Source organism: Microcaecilia unicolor, chromosome 7 (assembly GCF_901765095.1).
Source record: "Microcaecilia unicolor chromosome 7, aMicUni1.1, whole genome shotgun sequence".
NCBI classification, from domain to species: domain Eukaryota; kingdom Metazoa; phylum Chordata; class Amphibia; order Gymnophiona; family Siphonopidae; genus Microcaecilia; species Microcaecilia unicolor.
In genome coordinates this window covers 65,565,275-65,584,781 of record NC_044037.1, presented here as the reverse complement: position 1 = coordinate 65,584,781, position 19,507 = coordinate 65,565,275, and the positions used below count along the sequence as shown (strand labels likewise).

Below are 19,507 nucleotides of genomic sequence, written 5' to 3'. Positions count from 1 at the left end.
TAACATGGGTCCGATATTCAAATAAAGCTAACTTCCTAAATTTAGATTCTTAAGTTAGGCTCCTAAAAATTTGTGTCTTATTTTCAGTCCAACTTAAGAGCCTAAGGGGATAATATTCAACTGCCAGTGGTCAGTGTTTTTTTAATGCTGACTGTTGCTGTCTATGCTAGATCTAGATATTAGGAGCTGGCCCCTAACTGGGTACTGACACTGAATATCTGGGTATTTGATGGTGCTCAAAATTATCTGAGTATAGCCAATATTTAGCATCATACATGGATAGCCCACACTCTGCCCAAACTCTGCCTCCGTGCCCGCCCACAGTGAAAGTACAGGCCATGAAACTGTCATGTGCATTTTCACAGAAGTCTGTATTTTATAAGAGATCGGGGTGTATAAATGACTAATATACTTGCATTTGGGCATGTTCTTAACTCCTAAGACTAGGCAGCTCCTAATAAAATTAGCCCCACAGTGCTGCAGTAAATTCAGGGATTGGCTCAGTTAGGGTGCTTATGCAGACAGTGGCTGCTGCTGTCCGGATAAGGGCTTTTGAATATCAGGCTGTAGCTGTTTAGGTTCTGCTAAATATCTGGCTATATATTACCAAGAAAAGTTACCCGATTATCTTAGCCATTTCAGCAGGTCTTTGCAAATTATCCCTTGGATAATGATCCCTCTAAGTGGATCGCATGAGTGATTGCTCATGCATTTTAGGGGCGTTGCTCACAAATTTTACATGGTTGCTCACAAAAAAAAAATGTTTTAGTGCTATATACAGAAATGTATTGCTAATACTGGTACTCAGGTAACAGCAGCTTTTGACACCCACCGGTAAAATAATAATTGGCTAGAATACACAGCTACACACATTGAGCTTACCAACAGTGATGGCATCATAAAGTCCCCTGAGAAAGCCATTTTTGGAGAAATGGGTCCCCGTTGGGACGTTTCACGTATGCCGCAAACTGTTGCTCAAAAGATAAGTTACAAAAAAATGACATGTTTTTCATATTGATGTTTTAATGCGCTAAGATTTCATTGTATCACTACAGTGAAACCGCGGTTTTTGTCGTTAATCCATCTGAAAACAATCGGCGAAATCCGAAACCGATGAAAACCGAGGCAATTAACGAGGACGGCCAAAATCGGGAGAAGGACGTTCATCTTCCGATACAAATTGGGAGATGGACGTCCTTCTTTTTCGCCGCAATCCGAGGCAACCAATGAAAACCAAGACAAATTTCTCATCGAAAAAAATCAATGAAATCCGAAACCGACGTCAACGAAAACCGAGGTACTACTGTATATAAATTAGAAAATTACAAAATTGGGTTGTTAGGACATTTTGAGACCAATGATTGAAGTCAGTACTGTGCTGTAATTGTTATATTATATAACAGCATAAAAAAGCACAGACGTCTGAGGTCTCTTTTTCAACCCTGTATAATATTTCCAGTATTGAAAGTGTCAGCTGCAGTTAAAGTTATTTTCCCACTCAGTTTGTGTGGACTGTAATATTGGTACTCAAAAAATTGTTCGTTTTTAAAACTTGTTGCTCACACGAAAAACAAATTTGCACACATCAGGCCACTCCATAGAGGAAATATTGCCTCTGGATAGTGAAGGAGTAGTCAAATCAGAGGTGTAGATAGGTGGGTCACCAGGGGAGCGGCTGCTCCCCCAAACAGACTTCTGACAGCGCCGTCACCTATTTTTCACGCGACCTATCGTGTTTAAAATATGCGCCAGTGCTGTCAGCAGTCCGCTCTCCGCTCCTCCCCCCCCCCCCCCCCCCCCCCCGTGCTCTCAACCTGGCTACTCATCTGCATCTAATAGTTAGTACAATGGCCTGAGAACCAGGTTCAATTCCCACTACAGCTCCTTTTGACTCTGGGCAAATCACTTAACCCTCAATTGCCCCGGGTAAAAATAAGTACCTGTATATAATATGTAGACCACTTTGATTGTAAGTACAGAAAGGTGAATCCCATCCTCTTTCCCTTTCCTTGAAATTCCTAAACTTTTTGAAAATCGGTAGTGCTCCCTTGGTTATTCCCACTTTTTGTTGTGTTGTTGCAGTTGTCTATGCTCCTTACCTTTCTTTGCATACATCTTGCTTTGATTAAAACTTGCAACAGGTACACCTGAAACGTGGAAACAAAACACAGAATTAGAGTTTATATGCTAAACAAAGAGGTAGGAGAGTGATTCTGTGTGGGTAGAAACTCATTTTAGTATCAATACATCCAACAAAATTTTTGCTATATCTTGAAATGAGTGATGGAAGATGTTAAAAGATGTCACCTCTTTTCTTCCAGCATTCCACTCTGTTTAGTGACCTACATGAAATGAGTTGCTATTCCACTACAGAGTTTTCAATGAACAGGTTTCCACATCAGTAAAAATGAGTAGCCTAATGGTTAGTGCAGTGGGCTGAGAACCTGGAGAACTGGGTTCCATTCCCACTGCAGCTCCTTGTGACCCTGGGCTAGTCACCTAACCCTTTATTGCCCCAAATACAAAATTTAAATTGTGAGCCCACTAGGGACAGAGAAAGTACCTGAATACATAATGCAAACAGCTCAAGTGGCCTAGTGGTTAGTGCAGCAGGTTTGATTCCCACAACAGCTCCTTATGACTCTGGGCAAATTACTTGACCCTCCATTGCCCCAGTTACAAATAAGTAGGTGGATATACTATGTAAACTGCTTTGAATGTAGTTGCAAAAACCACAGAAAGACAGTATATCAAGTTCCATTTCCCTTTTATTATACCACATTCAGGTGGAGGAGTGGCCTAGTGGTGGACTTTGGTCCTGAGGAACTGAGTTCAATTCCCAGCACAGGCAGCTCCTTGTGACTCTAGGGAAGTCACTTAACCCTCCATTGCCCCATGTAAGCTGCATTGAGCCTGCCATGAGTGGCAAAGCACAGGGTACAAATGTAACAAAAAATCTATATAAATAAAATCCCCCTCAGACATTCTGAATCCCCCTCAGACGTTCTGAAGCTCACCTCTCTCCAACTGTGGCTCCTGACCTAGGCTATTCGGACTCCCGCACTCAGCCACGCCCATCTGCGCCCTAGGCCACGCCCCATCTGGACATAAAAAGCACTCTCAACGTTCCATTGACCACTGACGTCAATGAAGCCAGTTCGTTTGTTCGAAGCTCTGTAGCAGCAGATGTGGGCCCCGCCCTCGTGTCAAACGTAATGACGTTGAGGGCGGAGCACATTCAAGGAGCCAATCAGTAGCCGAAAGCAGGAGAGAGGCCAGGTTCACACTCTCACACGGGACGAAGAGGGAGGGCGGCAACACGGTGAGCAAATGGCTGCGGCGAGTGTCCAATGTGGAGGAGGCGGGTGAGGGCTCGGGGTCGAGGACCACTGGCGACTCGGAAGCGGGGGGGGGGGGGGGGGAGGAAACAGCACTGGCTACGACTCCAGCGCAGCCGTCATCCCATTCACTGAAAACAAAAGAAGCAAACCTATGACATGCTTTAGGACGTTTAATACACAGGAGTGGAAGTGACCCAAGTAAGTGTAGGTTAAGGAAGGAAGCCCATTGGTTAATCTCTGTTTCAACTCCCCCACGCAGCCGTCATTGCTATACACTCACAAACAAGCAAACCTAGGAGCTGCTGCTTCACATTGTCATTTTTAAATTGAGGACAAAAGGAGAGGGGACACAGACAGACCCTGCAACTGGGAGGGGGGACCCTGCAACTGGGAAAAAGGGACAGGGGGAACCCCCCTGGAACTGGGAGGGAGGGGGGAATCCCCCCTGCAACTGGGAGACAGACCGAAGGGGGGGGGAGACCCTGCCACATACTCTCATTCTCACACACACACTCGCACCCAGTCTCACTCTCCCTCTCCCTCTGTCACACAGACAAACACGCGCGCACATTCACTCTCTCTCACACACTCACTCTCTCAAACATACACACTCCGAGGAAAACTTTGCTAGCGCCCGTTTCATTTCTGTACGAAACGGGCCTTTTTTACTAGTATATATATAAAAAAATCTAATAAAAATATTGATCATCATAATTGCTATTATCTGCCAGTGCTAGCAAAAAATGCAAACGTTTGTAGGAATTAGTCTCTTTAGCTTTAGAGAGGGTTCCTCCAATGCGTGATCAAGACCACTGCTTTTTCAAGCAGGTGCAAAAGATACAACCTCACCAGGTCCCTTGACAGTTGCATCACACAAGTCTGAAGATGGCACTGGTACATGGAGTGGTGGCAGGAGAAAGAAACTGGGAGCCAGATGCACTAACTCCACGGAAAGAGCCCTTCCCTTAGCGAATCGGTAAAAAACGGGCATGCATGAAGGAAATTGCATGCAAATAAGCTGCTCGCTGTTAGCTCATTTGCACGCGATTTCCTTCCTAAGGAGGGGAAGCCAGTCGGCCAGCTGAGCATGCGCAGAGCAGCCACGCGTTATGCTGGCTGCTCTGCGCATGCTAAAGATGACTTCATACACATCCTTCACTCAAAAAAAAAAAGGACATCCCTGATGAGCACTTGGATGTTTTTTTCTTCAGATTTTGTGATGGGCATCCTTCTCTTGGACGTGTTTTTCTTACTTGCCCGAAATGACCACGCCAGAGAGAATCAGAGATCGGGACGTGCAAGGATGTCCAAATCAAAACTATTTGGACGTCCCTTTCGATTATGCCCCTCCAGGTCTCTCTCAGCCAATCACACCGTGTTTAGCTGTCACTGGTGTCAGCTAAACGCGCTGTGATTGGCTGAGAGAGACCTGGAGGGGCATAATCGAAAGAGATGTCCAAATAGTTTTGAGTTGGGCGTCCTCGCACGTTCTGATTCCTGATTCTCGGCGGTGGTCATTTCGGGTACGTAAGAAAAACACATCCAAGAGAAGGACGCCCATCACAAAATCTGAAGGGAAAAACGTCCAAGTGCTCATCAGGGACGTCCTTTTTTTTTTTTTTTTGAGTGAAGGACGTCCAAGCGTTAGGCACTTGAAAGAATGTCCTTGACAAGCACTTGGACGTTTTTTTTCCTTCCGATTTTTGCGATGGGCGTCCTCCTCTGCATGGGTCCCGCGCAGCCCCAACGAGAGGTGCAGACCTCCCGTTAGGTTTTCCACAGTGCATGGGGTCGGAAAACGGCTGTGCATCTGCCTTGCATGCGCATTATAATACTAATTAGCTCATTATAATAATCTGTAGATCATTTGCATTCCGTTTTCGTTAGCTGCTACCGTGACAGGAAAATGGCTCGGAGAACCCTTTTGTGCATGTCTTGTTTTATTACTTGCTCGCTAGACTGACTAGAACTGGTTTAAAAACCACATTGCTGGCTCGTTAAGTTTAGTGCATCTGGCCCTGGGTCAGGAACAAAGTCCTTAGGTCTTATGACCTTATGTTACACTAGCTCTTTCTCAATAAGTTACACTTATAAGTTGGCACCATGCTTGTGGCCCACCCTTGCTCCACCCATATGTATGCCACCTTGCAGTTACACGCCATAGCACATGCATGCTTCCTTACAGAATAGTGTATAGTGCACTTGCATGCATAAGTACCAACTAAGGGTGCTGAAATTGTAAAATTGTCTCTTTATTAGCATTTTTACAATTTCAGTACCTTTACAATGTTTCTCTACTTCCATTTGTTCTATCACATTTACACTTTACATTACTCTCACATTTCACTCCATTTGACAAAAGATAGGTCTCACTTTTTATCCTCTGATTTCAGACCAGCTTAAGCCCATTTCACAAGACATGTCACCTAGGACAAATGTAAATATCAATATATGTATCAAGGTTTGGTCATTTGTTTATTAGCCATCTATTTTCATTTGTATTTCACTTATCAAAACTGTAATTTGAGCATATCTCTGCGTTAGGTTTTTTTAATACTTTTTAATACTTTGATATTGATAACATTATGCTTGTTTTTATCATTATGTATTATTTTATGATTATTTATGTATCCATTTTTATTTGCACTTTACCTATCATATCTGCAATTTGATTGTATCTTTGATACTACACTTCCTTCATGTTTTATATCCTTTTTATGATTATATGCTTGTTTTTACCATTATGTATCATGTTATGATTAGTTATCTATGTATTTATCTTTACACATATTTGTTTTATTTGTATAGACTCCTGAGGCAGGGACGCATGTGCCAAAACATGGTACCGTGTCGAGTCAGATTGAATAAACATCTATAATTTTGTTTGGTGACCTAAGTCTGTTTTTGAAGAGCCTGATCCAGTTCCCACTCCTTGTGTTTTGACTCTTTCCCCACCTACAACATGCCCCCTTCCCACAAGCATGCGGTATGGCTTTACATATGTAAACACTGATTGAAAATGGACTTTTCCATGTGTTTTCCATTTACATATGTAAGAACGGTGTTTATATGTGTAAATCACGAATAGGGCTTCTAAAATCAGGGCCACAGTATGATTCCATGGTTACACTGCCATCCAGGGTGCTATGCATCTGTGACCTTATAACAAACCAGCATTATGTTTATTAATGTTAGTGATGAAAAACTCAGTTGCCAGTAGATGGTGGTAAGAATGTCTACCAATGTTTGGTTATTATAGTAAATAGTACTATGAGGAGGGCATTTTATATATTTGATCATCCTACTCATTGAGACTGTTTTTCTATAAATGAGCACATAAAAAAACTGCATACGAAACAAAATAATAAATAAATAAACAACTATAATTTGTTGATGTGGTTGTTATTTTTGCAAAACCAGCCTGCAAACAAGTTTTTGCATCCCAGTTTAGAAAAAAATCATAGTTAATGAGATACTTTGCATGAAAATTGCATCACATCAGCTCATTATTGATGAATTTATGTAAACCTTCACACGCAGTCTACTATGCATGAAATGTTTCAGCAGCAAGAGACTGGAAATCTGGAAACATTTTTTCAGAAGAGTAGGTTCACATGGCAAAATGTGTGAAAACCAATTTTGCATATTTTGAGGTTTACCCCATCAGAGGCCCTACTTGTGAAAAATGTGCAAGTTACTTCATTGGCCTCATTATTTACCATGAAGACATCATACTGTGCTCCTCCCAATAATCACAGTATTTAGTTGTTTGTTCTTTTTTCCCAAAAGAGGGAGCATGATAGATTCTGACTAGGTGTAAACCTGTTGTTGGTTATGGGGTCTGGTAATATTTACCATTGTTTGTTTTTCTATAATTATGTCATCCTTGAGTCAGACTGTCCAACTGTGCCCTGGCATGCCTATTTCATTTATACTGCATTATACATGGTTTAATATTACTATAATGACAAACAGTAGGCTAGATATAAATGAAACAATAAGGTTGTTTTGGATGCCAGATTTATGGCCTTGAGAATGATGAGCATGATTGCAGTTCTAGACTGGATTTGCATATTAGAAAAAAAAGGGACAATGGTAGTCTCTTCTTCAAAGCTGACATCCCAGATTCCATATTAGTCATGGCACATTATCCCTCAAAATCTATAAATATCACACAAAGGTAGATATGCAATTGGGTGCATAGTTATAGAATAGGGCCAGTTATGATGTAACATAATTAACTAATTGGCAATAAATACCAATAATTGGCAATCTCAAGCACTAACTGGTGCTAATTTGCTAATTTGTGCATAAGGAATTTATGGCTTTATTCTATAAACATCAAGGGGTCCTTTGACTAAGGTGCATCGAAATGTGGCCTGTGCTGGTGTAGATGCATGTGTTGGACTCGCACAGGTTCATTTTTCTATGCACCTGCAAAAAAGGATTTATTTTTTTGGCCGAAAATGGATGTGTGGCAAAATGAAAATTGGCACGCGCCCATTTTGGGCCTGAGACCTTACCACCACCCATTGACTTAGTGGTAAGGTCTCACGCGTTAACCAGGTGGTAATTGTCAGCGTGCGTACAATGCCTATTACTGCCCGGTTAACGCTGTATTCCGGAAATTTTCTGGAGTGCATAAGAAATAAAATTACCACCCAGGCCACGCAGAAGCCGGGTGGTAGTTCTGAATTGGCACACGTTGGGCACGCATAGGCACATATGCGGTTTAATTAAAGGGCCCCCAAATTAACAGCACTTATATTTCAAAAAGTCAGAGGAGTGATAACAATCCTCTCATCAACAGATCTGAAAATACCAGCTTAACTATAAGTTGGACCTCAGAGGCTTACTCAGTTATCATATCAATTATTACTGAGCATTTCCAAGCCATAATTGTCATTAGTCCAGAATTTAAATTCTAAATTTTACAAAGGCTAAACTTCAATAATTGGTTGTTTTCACCCAATTATTGATAGTTAACACCTCATTACTGAATTGATTTCTGGGTGCACGCTCAAATTTGATCATGCAAATCTTGGCACCATATATAGAATCCAGGCTTTATTCTATAATGCAAAACCTGCAACTATAGTCTAGCACTTTCTCACTCCCCCTATCCAAAGTTCGCTCTAGCAGCCATGTTCTGTACAAACCATAAGCACTGGGTCAGTTTGCCAGAGTACCATAAAGGCTACTGCAATAACGTAATGCAGATGTCACATAGCGGCCCTTTTACTAAGCCGCGTAGGTGCCTACGTATGCCCAATGTGTGTCAATTTTGAGTTACCACCCGGCTACCGCATGGCCCTTGCGGTGATTTCATTTTTGACGCGTGTCTGCTAGGCGCGCGGGAAAATATTTTTATTTTCTGGCACATGGGTGGTAATCGGGCAGTAATCGTCATTCTACGAGCATAGACCATTACCGCCTGGTTACCACGTGAGACCTTACCACTAGGTCAATGGCTGGTGGTAAGATCTCAGACCCAAAATGGACACGTGGCAATTTTAATTTTGTCGCATGTCCATTTTCATCAAAAATTTTTAAAAGGCATTTTTTACAGGTACACTGAAAAATGATTCTGCGAGCGCCCAAAACATGCGTCTACACTACCGCTGGCCATTTTTCAGCACACCTTTGTAAAAGAGCCCCATAATCCTGAACTATGACTCTAAAGTGCTCTTGCTTCAAGAAAATTCTCAATTTCTTAATCCTCCTCATCTTCTGAAAACAAATGTTCAATACTACTGAGCTCCTACTCCTACCTCTGTCCAGTGCCACCCCTAAAATCTCTCACTTCCTACACCTCTACCCCTTTCACCCTCCACCAAATTGAGGGAGGGGCATGGGGAGGGCTCTGCAGTTCCCCTGTGCTGAACCCCCCCATACCTCAGTTTTAGCAGTACTTAGCGCTATTAACCTCTTCTTCCATCACATGATCTCCTTGACATGGGATCTGTATTTGTACATCATCTGCCTATAAAAAGAAATTTGCCCACACAGGTGTACACAGGGACAGAGTATGGATGGAACATAGGCAAGGCTCACACTTACATGTGTAACTTAAAAAATATTGTAGGTTATGATGTTCCTGCTGTATTTAGGCACTCATACTTACACCAATACTGGACTGCACTAGTATTATATAATGCAATCTAAGGGCATAGGTTCCATTATAGAATTGATTCCTAAACTGAGGCCTCAGGGCACCTTATTGGAGGCGCACTACACAACTAGTGTAAAATTGTTATTTATTTATTTATTTAGATTTTGCTCACACCTTTTTCAGCAGTAGCTCAAGGTGAGTTACATTCAGGTACACTGGATATTTCTCTGTCCCAGGAGGGCTCACAATCTAAGTTTGTACCTGAGGCAATGGAGGGTTAAGTGACTTGCCCAAGATCACAAGGAGTAGAAGTGGGATTTGAACTGGCCACCTCTGGATTGCAAGACTGGTGCTCTAACCGCTAGACCACTCCTCCACTCCATTTATGTTGTCCATTTATGACATAACTGTTAGCTCAGACTCATGGAATCAGGGGCCCTTTTACTAAGGCGCGTAGGCACTTACGCATGTCCAACGTACATCAAATTGGAACTACCACCCGGCTACCACGTGCCCCGGGTGGTAATTCCAATTTTTATGTGCGCCCAAAATGAGTTGCAGAAAATATTTTCTATTTTCTACTGTGTAGCGCTAATCGGTGGTAATCGGCAGTGTATGAATGCTGACACTTACCACCCGGTTAGCGCATGAGACCTTACCACCAAGTCAATGGGTGGCGGTATAGTCTCAGGCCGAAAATGGACATGCGCTCGTTTTAATTGTGCCACATGTCCATTTTCGGCCAAAAATTGTGCCACAGGTCCATTTTTCAGTGCGTCTGGAATAAAATGGACCTGAGCACGTCCAAAACACGCGCCTATTTATTTATTTGTATCCCACATTTTCCTACCTTTTTGCAGGCTCAATGTGGCTTACATAGTACCGTAAACGGTGTTAGCCGATTCCGGTATGAACAAATACAAGGTATGAACAAATACAAGGTGATATTCCAATAGGATGAGGTACATGTATGGTAAATACAGTTGGGGGAACTTAGAGAGGGAGAGGAGGAGTTAGGATATGTTTGTTACGGTCTTTGGTTATGTTATGTCGCAGGTATCCAGGTTTGTTTTGTTGGGTCGGTGGGGTATGCTTTTCTGAACAGGTCTGTTTTTAGTGCTTTCCGGAAATTTAGGTGGTCGAGCGTAGTTTTTACTACTTTTGGTAGTGCATTCCATAGTTGTGTGTTTAAGTAGGAAAAGCTGGATGCCTATACCAGCGCAGGCCACTTTTCAGCGCACCTTAGTAAAAGGACCCCTTAGCAACTCCAGGGCATGCTCCATACAGCAATTCTATAAACGGGCACCTCTTTTAGGTACCCCAATGCTGCATGGTGAGAAGCTATTCTACGATGACATCTGGGTGCCCAGGTTCTTTTCTAGAATACTAGCTTAACCCAACATTGTTTCACTTAAAATTTGGGCACTTGCGTTTATATCAGCCATAGACCTGGCCTACCTGTGGGTGCCTACATTTGGCAAGGGCACATATAATTTACAGTATTCTGTAAGGTGTAAGCATAAGTGGCAGCATAGCCCATGCTCCACCCATGTGAACTCCCCCCTTCTGTATATGGCACTGAAAAAAAGTGAGCTCTAGGCATTATTCTTTAAAGGGTATTCCAAATTAGAATAGCGTTTGGTGACAGGTTCCGCACCACAAAGATTTACAACAAGTGAAACCTGGTGTAAATCCACATGTCTAAATTAGGTGTGGAATGGCCTTATTCTGTAACATCACAAATTACTGCACTTTTGCAAAATACATATACTGCCACTGGAGTACAAAAAAGTTGAAAGCACTGGAGGTTTAATAAATATTTTTCAGGGTTTTTTTTGAATGCCTATGAAGTGAATTTACCCTCATTGATTCTGCCACGCAAGAGATTTTCTGTTTAACATAAGTGCAGGGAGGGATCTGAGGCTTCCCCCCCCTTTAAGTTTTTGTACTCCAGTGGCAGTTTGATAGATTTATAAGTACTGCAAGCTATGTGTTTTGAATGAGTGCAGTAATAGTGATATTTGAGTCTTTTTCATCCTTTATTTCATTGTATACTTATTTTGTAACATTACATTGAAATACTTACATTCCGCAGTTACATGCTTGGTTCACAGTGGATCACAATCAATCACTAGGCATAGCTAGCAAAATTACAATAACCTCAATATAAACTTTAAAAAATTCATCTTCACTGTTATGAGCATAATACAGTCCTAACGACCAGTCAAAATTTATCTAACACAAACTTTTTGAATAGATAAGTCTTCAGCGCTTTTCTAAATGTCATATTGTCACTAATCGATCTTATAGCTTGAGGTCATGCATTCCAAATTAGATGTGCTTGCTTGATAGGCTAATGATGATGTCAACTGTTTAAAAAGCTTCACATTTTTAACACTCGGAAATTGTAGCATGAATAGCTTACACAGAAAGCTTGCTCTTGAACTGTGAGCAAGTTGAATGTGTGTTAACAAACACTGCGGAACATCATGATATAAGGCCTTATGAATTACTATAGCTAATTTAAACTGTATTTGAGCCCCAATCCGCATCCAATGAAGTTCACAATAAAGAGAGGTCACATTCTCGAATCTAGAAACAGCATAAATCAAACAAACTGCAGTGTTTTGCAATTTCATCAAAAGAGAAGTGGAACGGCCCAAATATGCTATATTACAGAAATCCAACCTTGACAAAATCAGAAGTTGCATTAGAAGATAAAAAAACAGAAGAATCAAACAATTTTCTGATATGTCTTAATTTTTGAAATATTAAAAAATAATTTATAATCATTAAACATACTCCCAGTACTTGAACAGATGTCTCAAGTTTATGTCATCAATGACAAAGTTAGAATTTATTAATGATTTCACAGATGAACCTATCCACAATTAAAAAAAAAATCTTTATTAGGCTTTAATTTATGGGTTCAAGTCCAGTTCTCAACAATTGACAGACATGATTGTATTCCTGAAAAATCTGTAACACCAGCTGAAGGTAAAGGAAAAACAACTGAAATGTCATCAGCATATATAACTCGGGACTTTAATCCTATCAGGCTCAACACTGTGCACAAATTCCAGGAATGCCCCTGTCCCACTTATGCCCCTCCCATGGACACACCCCCTTATCAGATCCACATGGAAAAATGTACACACACATCTTTATAGGATAGTGACTATAAAGATGCGCATGTAAATTTCAATTATTGCTAATGAGCTCCAATAATTGGATTGTTAGTGCCCAATTATTGGTGCTAATTGGTTCATTAAGCAATTAAATTGTGCACGCAAATTGAGCACACACAATTCTGAGTGTCATATATAGAATCAGGGGATATGCTACTTATGCAAACCCTACAAATTAGCTCTCAATCACCTTGCTGCCACTTAGGTTCATAAGTGTTCCCTTACCCGCAAAAATGCTGGTATTCTGTACATTTATGTGTCCAAGCGGCATGTAAAACTTGCCCTTCACACACTCATATGAACATCTATGTTTCTGATTTATTCAGGGAAGGTGCCATAACCCTGGATTGCAAACAAACTTATTAAAAATTCATTTATTATAATAGATATCATAATCTAATGTTCAGAACCAAGCATATACAGTACTGCAGATTGATCAAATGATTGTTATCTAGTCTGCTTCCAACTCTCAAGCAAAAGCATTTTGGGTTTCCTAGGCCTACTTTCTTAATAGGATACCAGTACTAAGGGTGTGTGTGTGATTAGAAACAAGATTTTGCTGTCAATTTTGCAAGGTCGCACCAAACCAGCCCAACTACATTCTAACACTGTGACAAGTGAAACAAGGAAGCTTAGATACACAAGCAAGTCCGTGCATGGCAGAACATGTTGCTGCTCCAGACACAACTGGAACAAAGCAAACTCTGGAACCAGAAGCCTCGCCTCCCAGTGTGTCATTTCTTGACAGTTCTGCAGTCAGATCCTAAGCCACAACTCAAAAGATTGCCATGCTGCTAAGGAGAGGGGAGGTGTTTTGAGGCACAGAGAAACTAAAATAATTGTGACCCACTGTGCGAAAAGGACCAAAAGTGAGGTATGTGTCTTATTTATACCACAACATAGGGGGATATTAACTGCATACTCCTGCAAAATTTCAGCCCCAAATAAAAATCTTAAAAAATGAGAAATGTTTATTAATAAAAAAGTAATTTACCCCTGAAATCACGTACCCCACTTTAAAGGTACCTGCTGTTTTTAGGTTGTAGAACATGAAAAACATCAAAGTTGTGAAAACAATTACATAGTCCTATTCTACTGGCCCTATAGTACACAAAACTTTCAAAAATGAAAACTGCCCCTCCAAACTTTTATTGCCTTTATCGCTGTTATTTCTAAGCCCACTTCATAGGTGTCACTATGGGGTGGCAAGGGGTGGCAAGTGCCACCCACCAAAAATAGCTTGCCATCTCGGTTTGACAAGTGTGTAGATCAGGAGGAAATTAGCAGGACAGGGTGCATCACTCCCTGTTCAACATCTTTCAAACTCCCCTTACCCCGAGGTCTGGCAACTATTTTTATTCCTTTCCTCCACCCCCAACCATCTTCCAACCATCTTATTCATCACTGATGGTGTCCTGTCCCCACATAGGCAGGCACTGCAGATAGAAAGCTTCAGGGATCAGCCTACCTTGAATGCCAACACTGACAGAGATGAATGAAAAAGCTGGAAGAGCATTGGGGGGGGGGGGGAGGTGAAGGGAATAAAAAGGGTTACAGGACCCCAAGGGGTGTGTGGGTGGAAGATGCTGGATCTCAGGGGAGGAGGTGGAAGAGGAGAAAAATCAGAAAAGCAGAATGAGGCAGTGGTGACGGCAGGAGAAGGGAGAGAGATGCCATGGGATAGTTGCCCTGAAGAGAAGAGAAAGAATGGATAAAGCAGTGTGAAAGGCAGTAGGAGAGATGCTGGAGTCATGGAGGGAAGGGGAAAGAGAGAGAGAGAGAGATGCTGGGATAGGGAGGGGAGGCAGATGAGCAGAGGGAAGAGTGGGAAAGATTCTGGACCCAAAGACGAAGAGAGAAAAAAATGAGAGAAATGCCTGCCCTGGGATGAGGGGGGGGCAAGCTAGACATGAGGAGGGGCAGGGACACAGTAGAGGGAAGGGGACATAGTGGGCAAGTGCTAGACAGGCCAGACAGTGACACAGAGGGAATGATAGTGGAAAGAGCCGAAGATGGGACTCATCTATGAGGGAAAAGAGCAGAAGATGGATTGGGCTAGAGGAGGAGGCTAGGGGAACAAAATAGAAGATGACTGGGAATTGGGGATTAATTTGGGGAGTGTTTGGGGGATTATGGATGGGAGAGATAGAGAGAGACTTTTGAGGGTATATTGAGGATCTGGGAAATAGTAGGTAAGAATGGGGGGGTATTGATGGGTAGGGAGAATGAGTGAGAGTGTGAAATGGATTGTGGGGTAAGAGAGAGGGGATGAAGTGTGTGGAAAGGATAAGATATAATGTGAATGACCTGGTAGACTGGAGAATGGATGAGATGCATTGAAAAGGGGGGGGCAGGGTCCTGAAGGGAGGTGATAGAGGAAGGGGATGGGTCTCTGAAAGGGTGTGGAAATGGGATTTAAAAGGTGGTAAAAGAGAGGCAAAATGAATGGAATAAAGAGTAAGAGATTAAAAGAATAGCTTGGAGACAAGGGAAGAAAGGAGAGACAGGGTTGGAACTGGGACTAGTGAGGGGAAGAGATATAGTGGAGGGTAGGTGATATTGAATAGACTGGATGGACTGTTCAGGTCTTTATCATCCAGCATCCACTATGTTACTATGAAATGGAAGACTAGGGAGAGAGACAGAGGGAGCAAGGCGAGTGCTGGAGAGGAGATGAGAGGGAGAGGGGAAAATCTGGTGGTTAGATGTGAGGTAAAAAGGAGGAGACTAAAAAGAGGGTGACAGAAAGGGACAATTAGGGTAAAATCAAGTAGGTGGATATAAAGGCAGAGAAGATAAAAGTGGGAAAAAACATAGATCAGTTATAAATAGATGTAGAGAAGGAAAAGAAGACAAGAGACAAGAGAAGAAATGGAAAGGCAAGCCTGGGAAATAATTTAGGAGAAGACTGACACAAAGAAAGTGGAAGAGAAATTGGGACCAGCCCAGTTAGAAATAAAATGCCAGACAACAAAAGTACAAAATAAAAATATTTTTAAAATATTTTTTAAGGATTGGGATGTGTCCACCTTGGGAAATGTACCTCTTTTCTATTTCTGTACATTGTAGAGTACAGGAGAAAATGTGTGTCTGTTTCTCTTTTGCCAGCATTGTACTGTTTACAGAGTCTGACTTTTTTGGACCGGAGGGGGGGGGGGGGGGGGGGGTGTCTCCATTTCAGTTTTTGTGGTCCTACATTTTGTACCAGGTGAGGGTCTCTCCATCTTCTACATGTGCCTGAGATGAAGGATTTTGCTAGCACGTTGTGTCTGAGTAAGAATCTGTAACAGTACAACTTGTTTTAGTTGCCCAGCAGTAGGTTTATTGGTGCTCTAGGACCCAGTGTAATATTTACAACACTGTTTGATGGGTTAGACCTGTTATAGTCTGATAAGTGTGCTATATAGTTTTGAATGTCTTTTTGCATGGTTCTGTGTTATTTTGCAAAGTGTCTGGCCCTATTTGAAAGCAGGCCCTTTGCACCCAAAATAAAAATGCTTGACTAGTGATCTCCACATCCTGTAGAGTCACCACACAAATAAAAACCCATCTGCTTTAAACAAAGTGTTTGGCAGTGGAAGGAGTGTGTGCCATTCCTGAGGTGATAATCACAACTTGAATATTTTTTGTATAGCGTGTTGTAAGAGGGATAGCTCTGTTGTTGGGGAATATGGAGTTTGTGACACAGAGTATATATTGAGATTCTGACCAATCCTATACAGAATCCAGACTTCACTCTAGAGAGAAGAATTTGTTGAATAATGCTATCAGTTATTATGGTGGTTTTACCTGGTAGCTGAAACTAGCTAGAAGGGAAAGGTTTCTTTATGTATAAAAGTTCATGGTGTCTTATATTGCTAATTATAAAAAGGGGGTTGGGAGAGGGGTGTGTGATGTGGTGGAGGGCATGATGTGTGGAAATGTCGCTTAGGCTTGCCCCCTTCCATACCTAGCTTGCCCCCCCTGTTGCCACCCCAAATATTTCTGTCCAGAGACGCCACTGTTCCACTTTTGGTACCTTTTCGCTCAGTGGGTCACAATTAAAGCTCAGTTAATGTAAGAGCACCTCTGTATCTCTATCATTTAACTTTTCTTCCATGAACCACTATTGTATATATAAACAGATTTCAGAGCAAAGACCAATGAAAGTCAAGCAAAGCATGATTTTCAGCTAAAGAGCTTTCCCTTATTACTATTCACCTAATCAATAGCTGAGAGAGCTGAGATCTGTCTCCATAGTGCCAGTTCTAATTATGGTTACTCAACATGTCCATGTGAACTACACGTAGAAGTCACTTTTCTTTTGTCTGCCTCTCTCTACCAAACTACAATCCACATTGAACATCTGGTTGAAAAGATGGACTCTAAGGATTTTAAAATTTAAACAATTAACCAATTACTAAAGAGTCTATTTTTGCACTTATGAAGCTGCAATGTTCCATTTCTGAGCTGTACGTAAAGCAGAATAATATGGTGTATAAAATTGTGAAAGAAACATTGTAAAATTCTATTTGTGTTGATTTTTTCAATAAAAAGAGTTTAATGTGAAACTGTTTCCTTCTTTCCTACCTGCTCCCTGTTAAAATCCTGCACTTGTCTTAAGCAGGATTCAAATGGATTTTATTCAAATGCTGTTGTAAACAAAACTGTTTAGATCTCTTGAAGACAGCAATAATCGATGACTCTTTGATTCAGGTAAATCAGCAAACATGAACCCAGCATCACTGGCTGGGAGAGGCCCTAACTGATTGGATCTTGACAATTAAGCAGGATCAGGCCTGAATAATATCTGGATGGGGAATGACCAGTTGCTGTACAGAGGAAAAAAATCACAAACCTCTGCAGTATTCCACTAGGAAAAAGTTACAGGTACTGAAGTGGGGTTATGATTTCATAGCCCTCAATACCCAGAAATGAGTAGAGTGAGAACAAGCTGACCATTGTGCATGTTTACCTTGACAGGACTAATTAAAAAAAAAGCTTTTAAGAAAAATAAATAGCAGGAAGCATGCATTTTCACCAATTATTTTCTCTCTTTAGTGTGAAAGTCCATGAACAACTGGTTTTGCTTCTGTGACAGAACAGTGTGTTTTAAGCCTGTAAATTGTAGTGAATATTTATTGAAGTGTATTTCTCTAGTTTGGCCAGCAGGTGGTGCATGTTTATGTTTAAAACTGTTACACAGTTAACAATAGAGCTTCTTATGGAGGAGTAGCCTAATGGTTAGTGCAGTGGGCAGAAAACCTGGGGACCTGGATTTGATTCCTACTGTGATCCTTATGACCCTGTGCAACTCACTTAGCCCTCCATGTCCCAGCTACAAAACAGATTGTGAGCCCACTAGAGACAGAGAAATATCTGTATATAATATATACAAACTGCTTTGGTTGTACCCCAGAAAGGCATTAAATCAAATCCATGACCATTTATCTGTTCCAGTTTCATTATGACATCATTAATTCTGTCCTTTGAGAGCAACTGGGTCAGTTTGGTATCCCATAGTGCTGCATTCTTATACCTGTCATAATAGTATAATGTACAACATATGACTAGGAGCTCCAGAATCCAATGGGAGTGGAATGAAAACAGCAGAACTGTCTCACACATCTTGTAGTATTGTCTTTTTGTATTTATAGAAAATAGACACTGATCAGGTACAAACTTAGATTGTGAGCCCTCCTAGGACAGAGAAATATCCAGTGTACCTGAATGTTACTCACCTTGAGCTACTACTGAAAAAGGTGTGAGCAAAATCTAGATAAATAAAATAAAAATAAATAAAATAAATACACCAGACACTGAAATTTTTCTAGAGCTTACTCACACTATCTCCATACTATTATCCTAGCACTATCAGTTCATAGCACATGACACTATTCCAAATCTGTAGTGTCATTCAGGGGCAGTCTTGGACATTTGGGGCCCCTGGCACAAACTTTTGGGAATTTGGGACTCATCTTACTTATCTTGATGAAGTTCAAAATATAGTAAAAAAATAACAGATTTAAACACATTCACTAAAACAAATCTTACTGTTCTACTAAATACAGGAAAATTTCATATTAGTAAATGATAATAACAGCAACCATATAGTCGATCATATCTGAAATAACATCAGTGTAAATAAGAGATGTTACTAAATCTATTTACAAATATGTCATTCAGACTCCAGACTACTAAAACTGAATTCTACAAACAATTAGCTGCAGCCAGTTTTCTAACTTTCTTCCTATCCAGTTGCAATAATAGACAAATACTTTAAATGCTATTGGCTCATGTTAGATTTTAAATAGCTTTCCATGAGCTTATATTTGGAAAAGCTACATTCAGTCAATGAAACAGAAATAAGCATTGTCAAAAAATTCAAAATCCAATTGCAACATTTGTGTAGAATTCACATAAACTCTTAGACAAAGGGGCTCATTTTTGAAACAGAAAAACAGCCAAAAAGTGGAAAAAAAGCAGCATTTGTACAATTTTTTCCCAAAATGTCCAAATCGCTATTTTCGAAACCCATCTTAAGATGCTTTTTTTCTATGCAGTTCATCTGAAGTGCATCTAAATCATAAGGAGCTGTGTTGGGGGCAGGATTTGGCCATTCCTAAGTTTGGATGTTTTTCTGCCATAAATGGAAAAAAGCAAAAACATCCAGGGTTAAACATTTTGGTCTAGACCTGCTTTAATAATGACAAAGTCACAAAAAGATGCCCCAAATGAACGCTGGAAGGATTAAGGCATGACCCCCTCTTACTCCTCCAATGATCACCGACCCCCTTCCACCTTCCAAAGATGTAAAAGAAACAGTACATACCAGGCTTTATGATAGCTTTAAATGTTATGGTTAGTCCTATTAGAGCAGCAAGCAG

At 41.0% G+C, this 19,507-nt stretch overlaps 1 protein-coding gene across 11 annotated transcripts in view; it reads right to left on the bottom strand.

Moving 5' to 3' along the window:
• Window positions 1–19,507, bottom strand: part of ZNF185 (zinc finger protein 185 with LIM domain) — a 209,575-nt gene that overhangs the window by 165,006 nt on the left and 25,062 nt on the right. For all 11 annotated transcript variants that reach the window (XM_030209148.1, XM_030209154.1, XM_030209156.1 and 8 more), the window contains exon 2: window positions 2,100–2,147. In XM_030209148.1, the coding sequence (XP_030065008.1) occupies window positions 2,100–2,115 (16 nt within the window). In that variant the 5' untranslated portion in view covers window positions 2,116–2,147. The remainder of the gene's footprint in view (window positions 1–2,099; window positions 2,148–19,507) is intronic.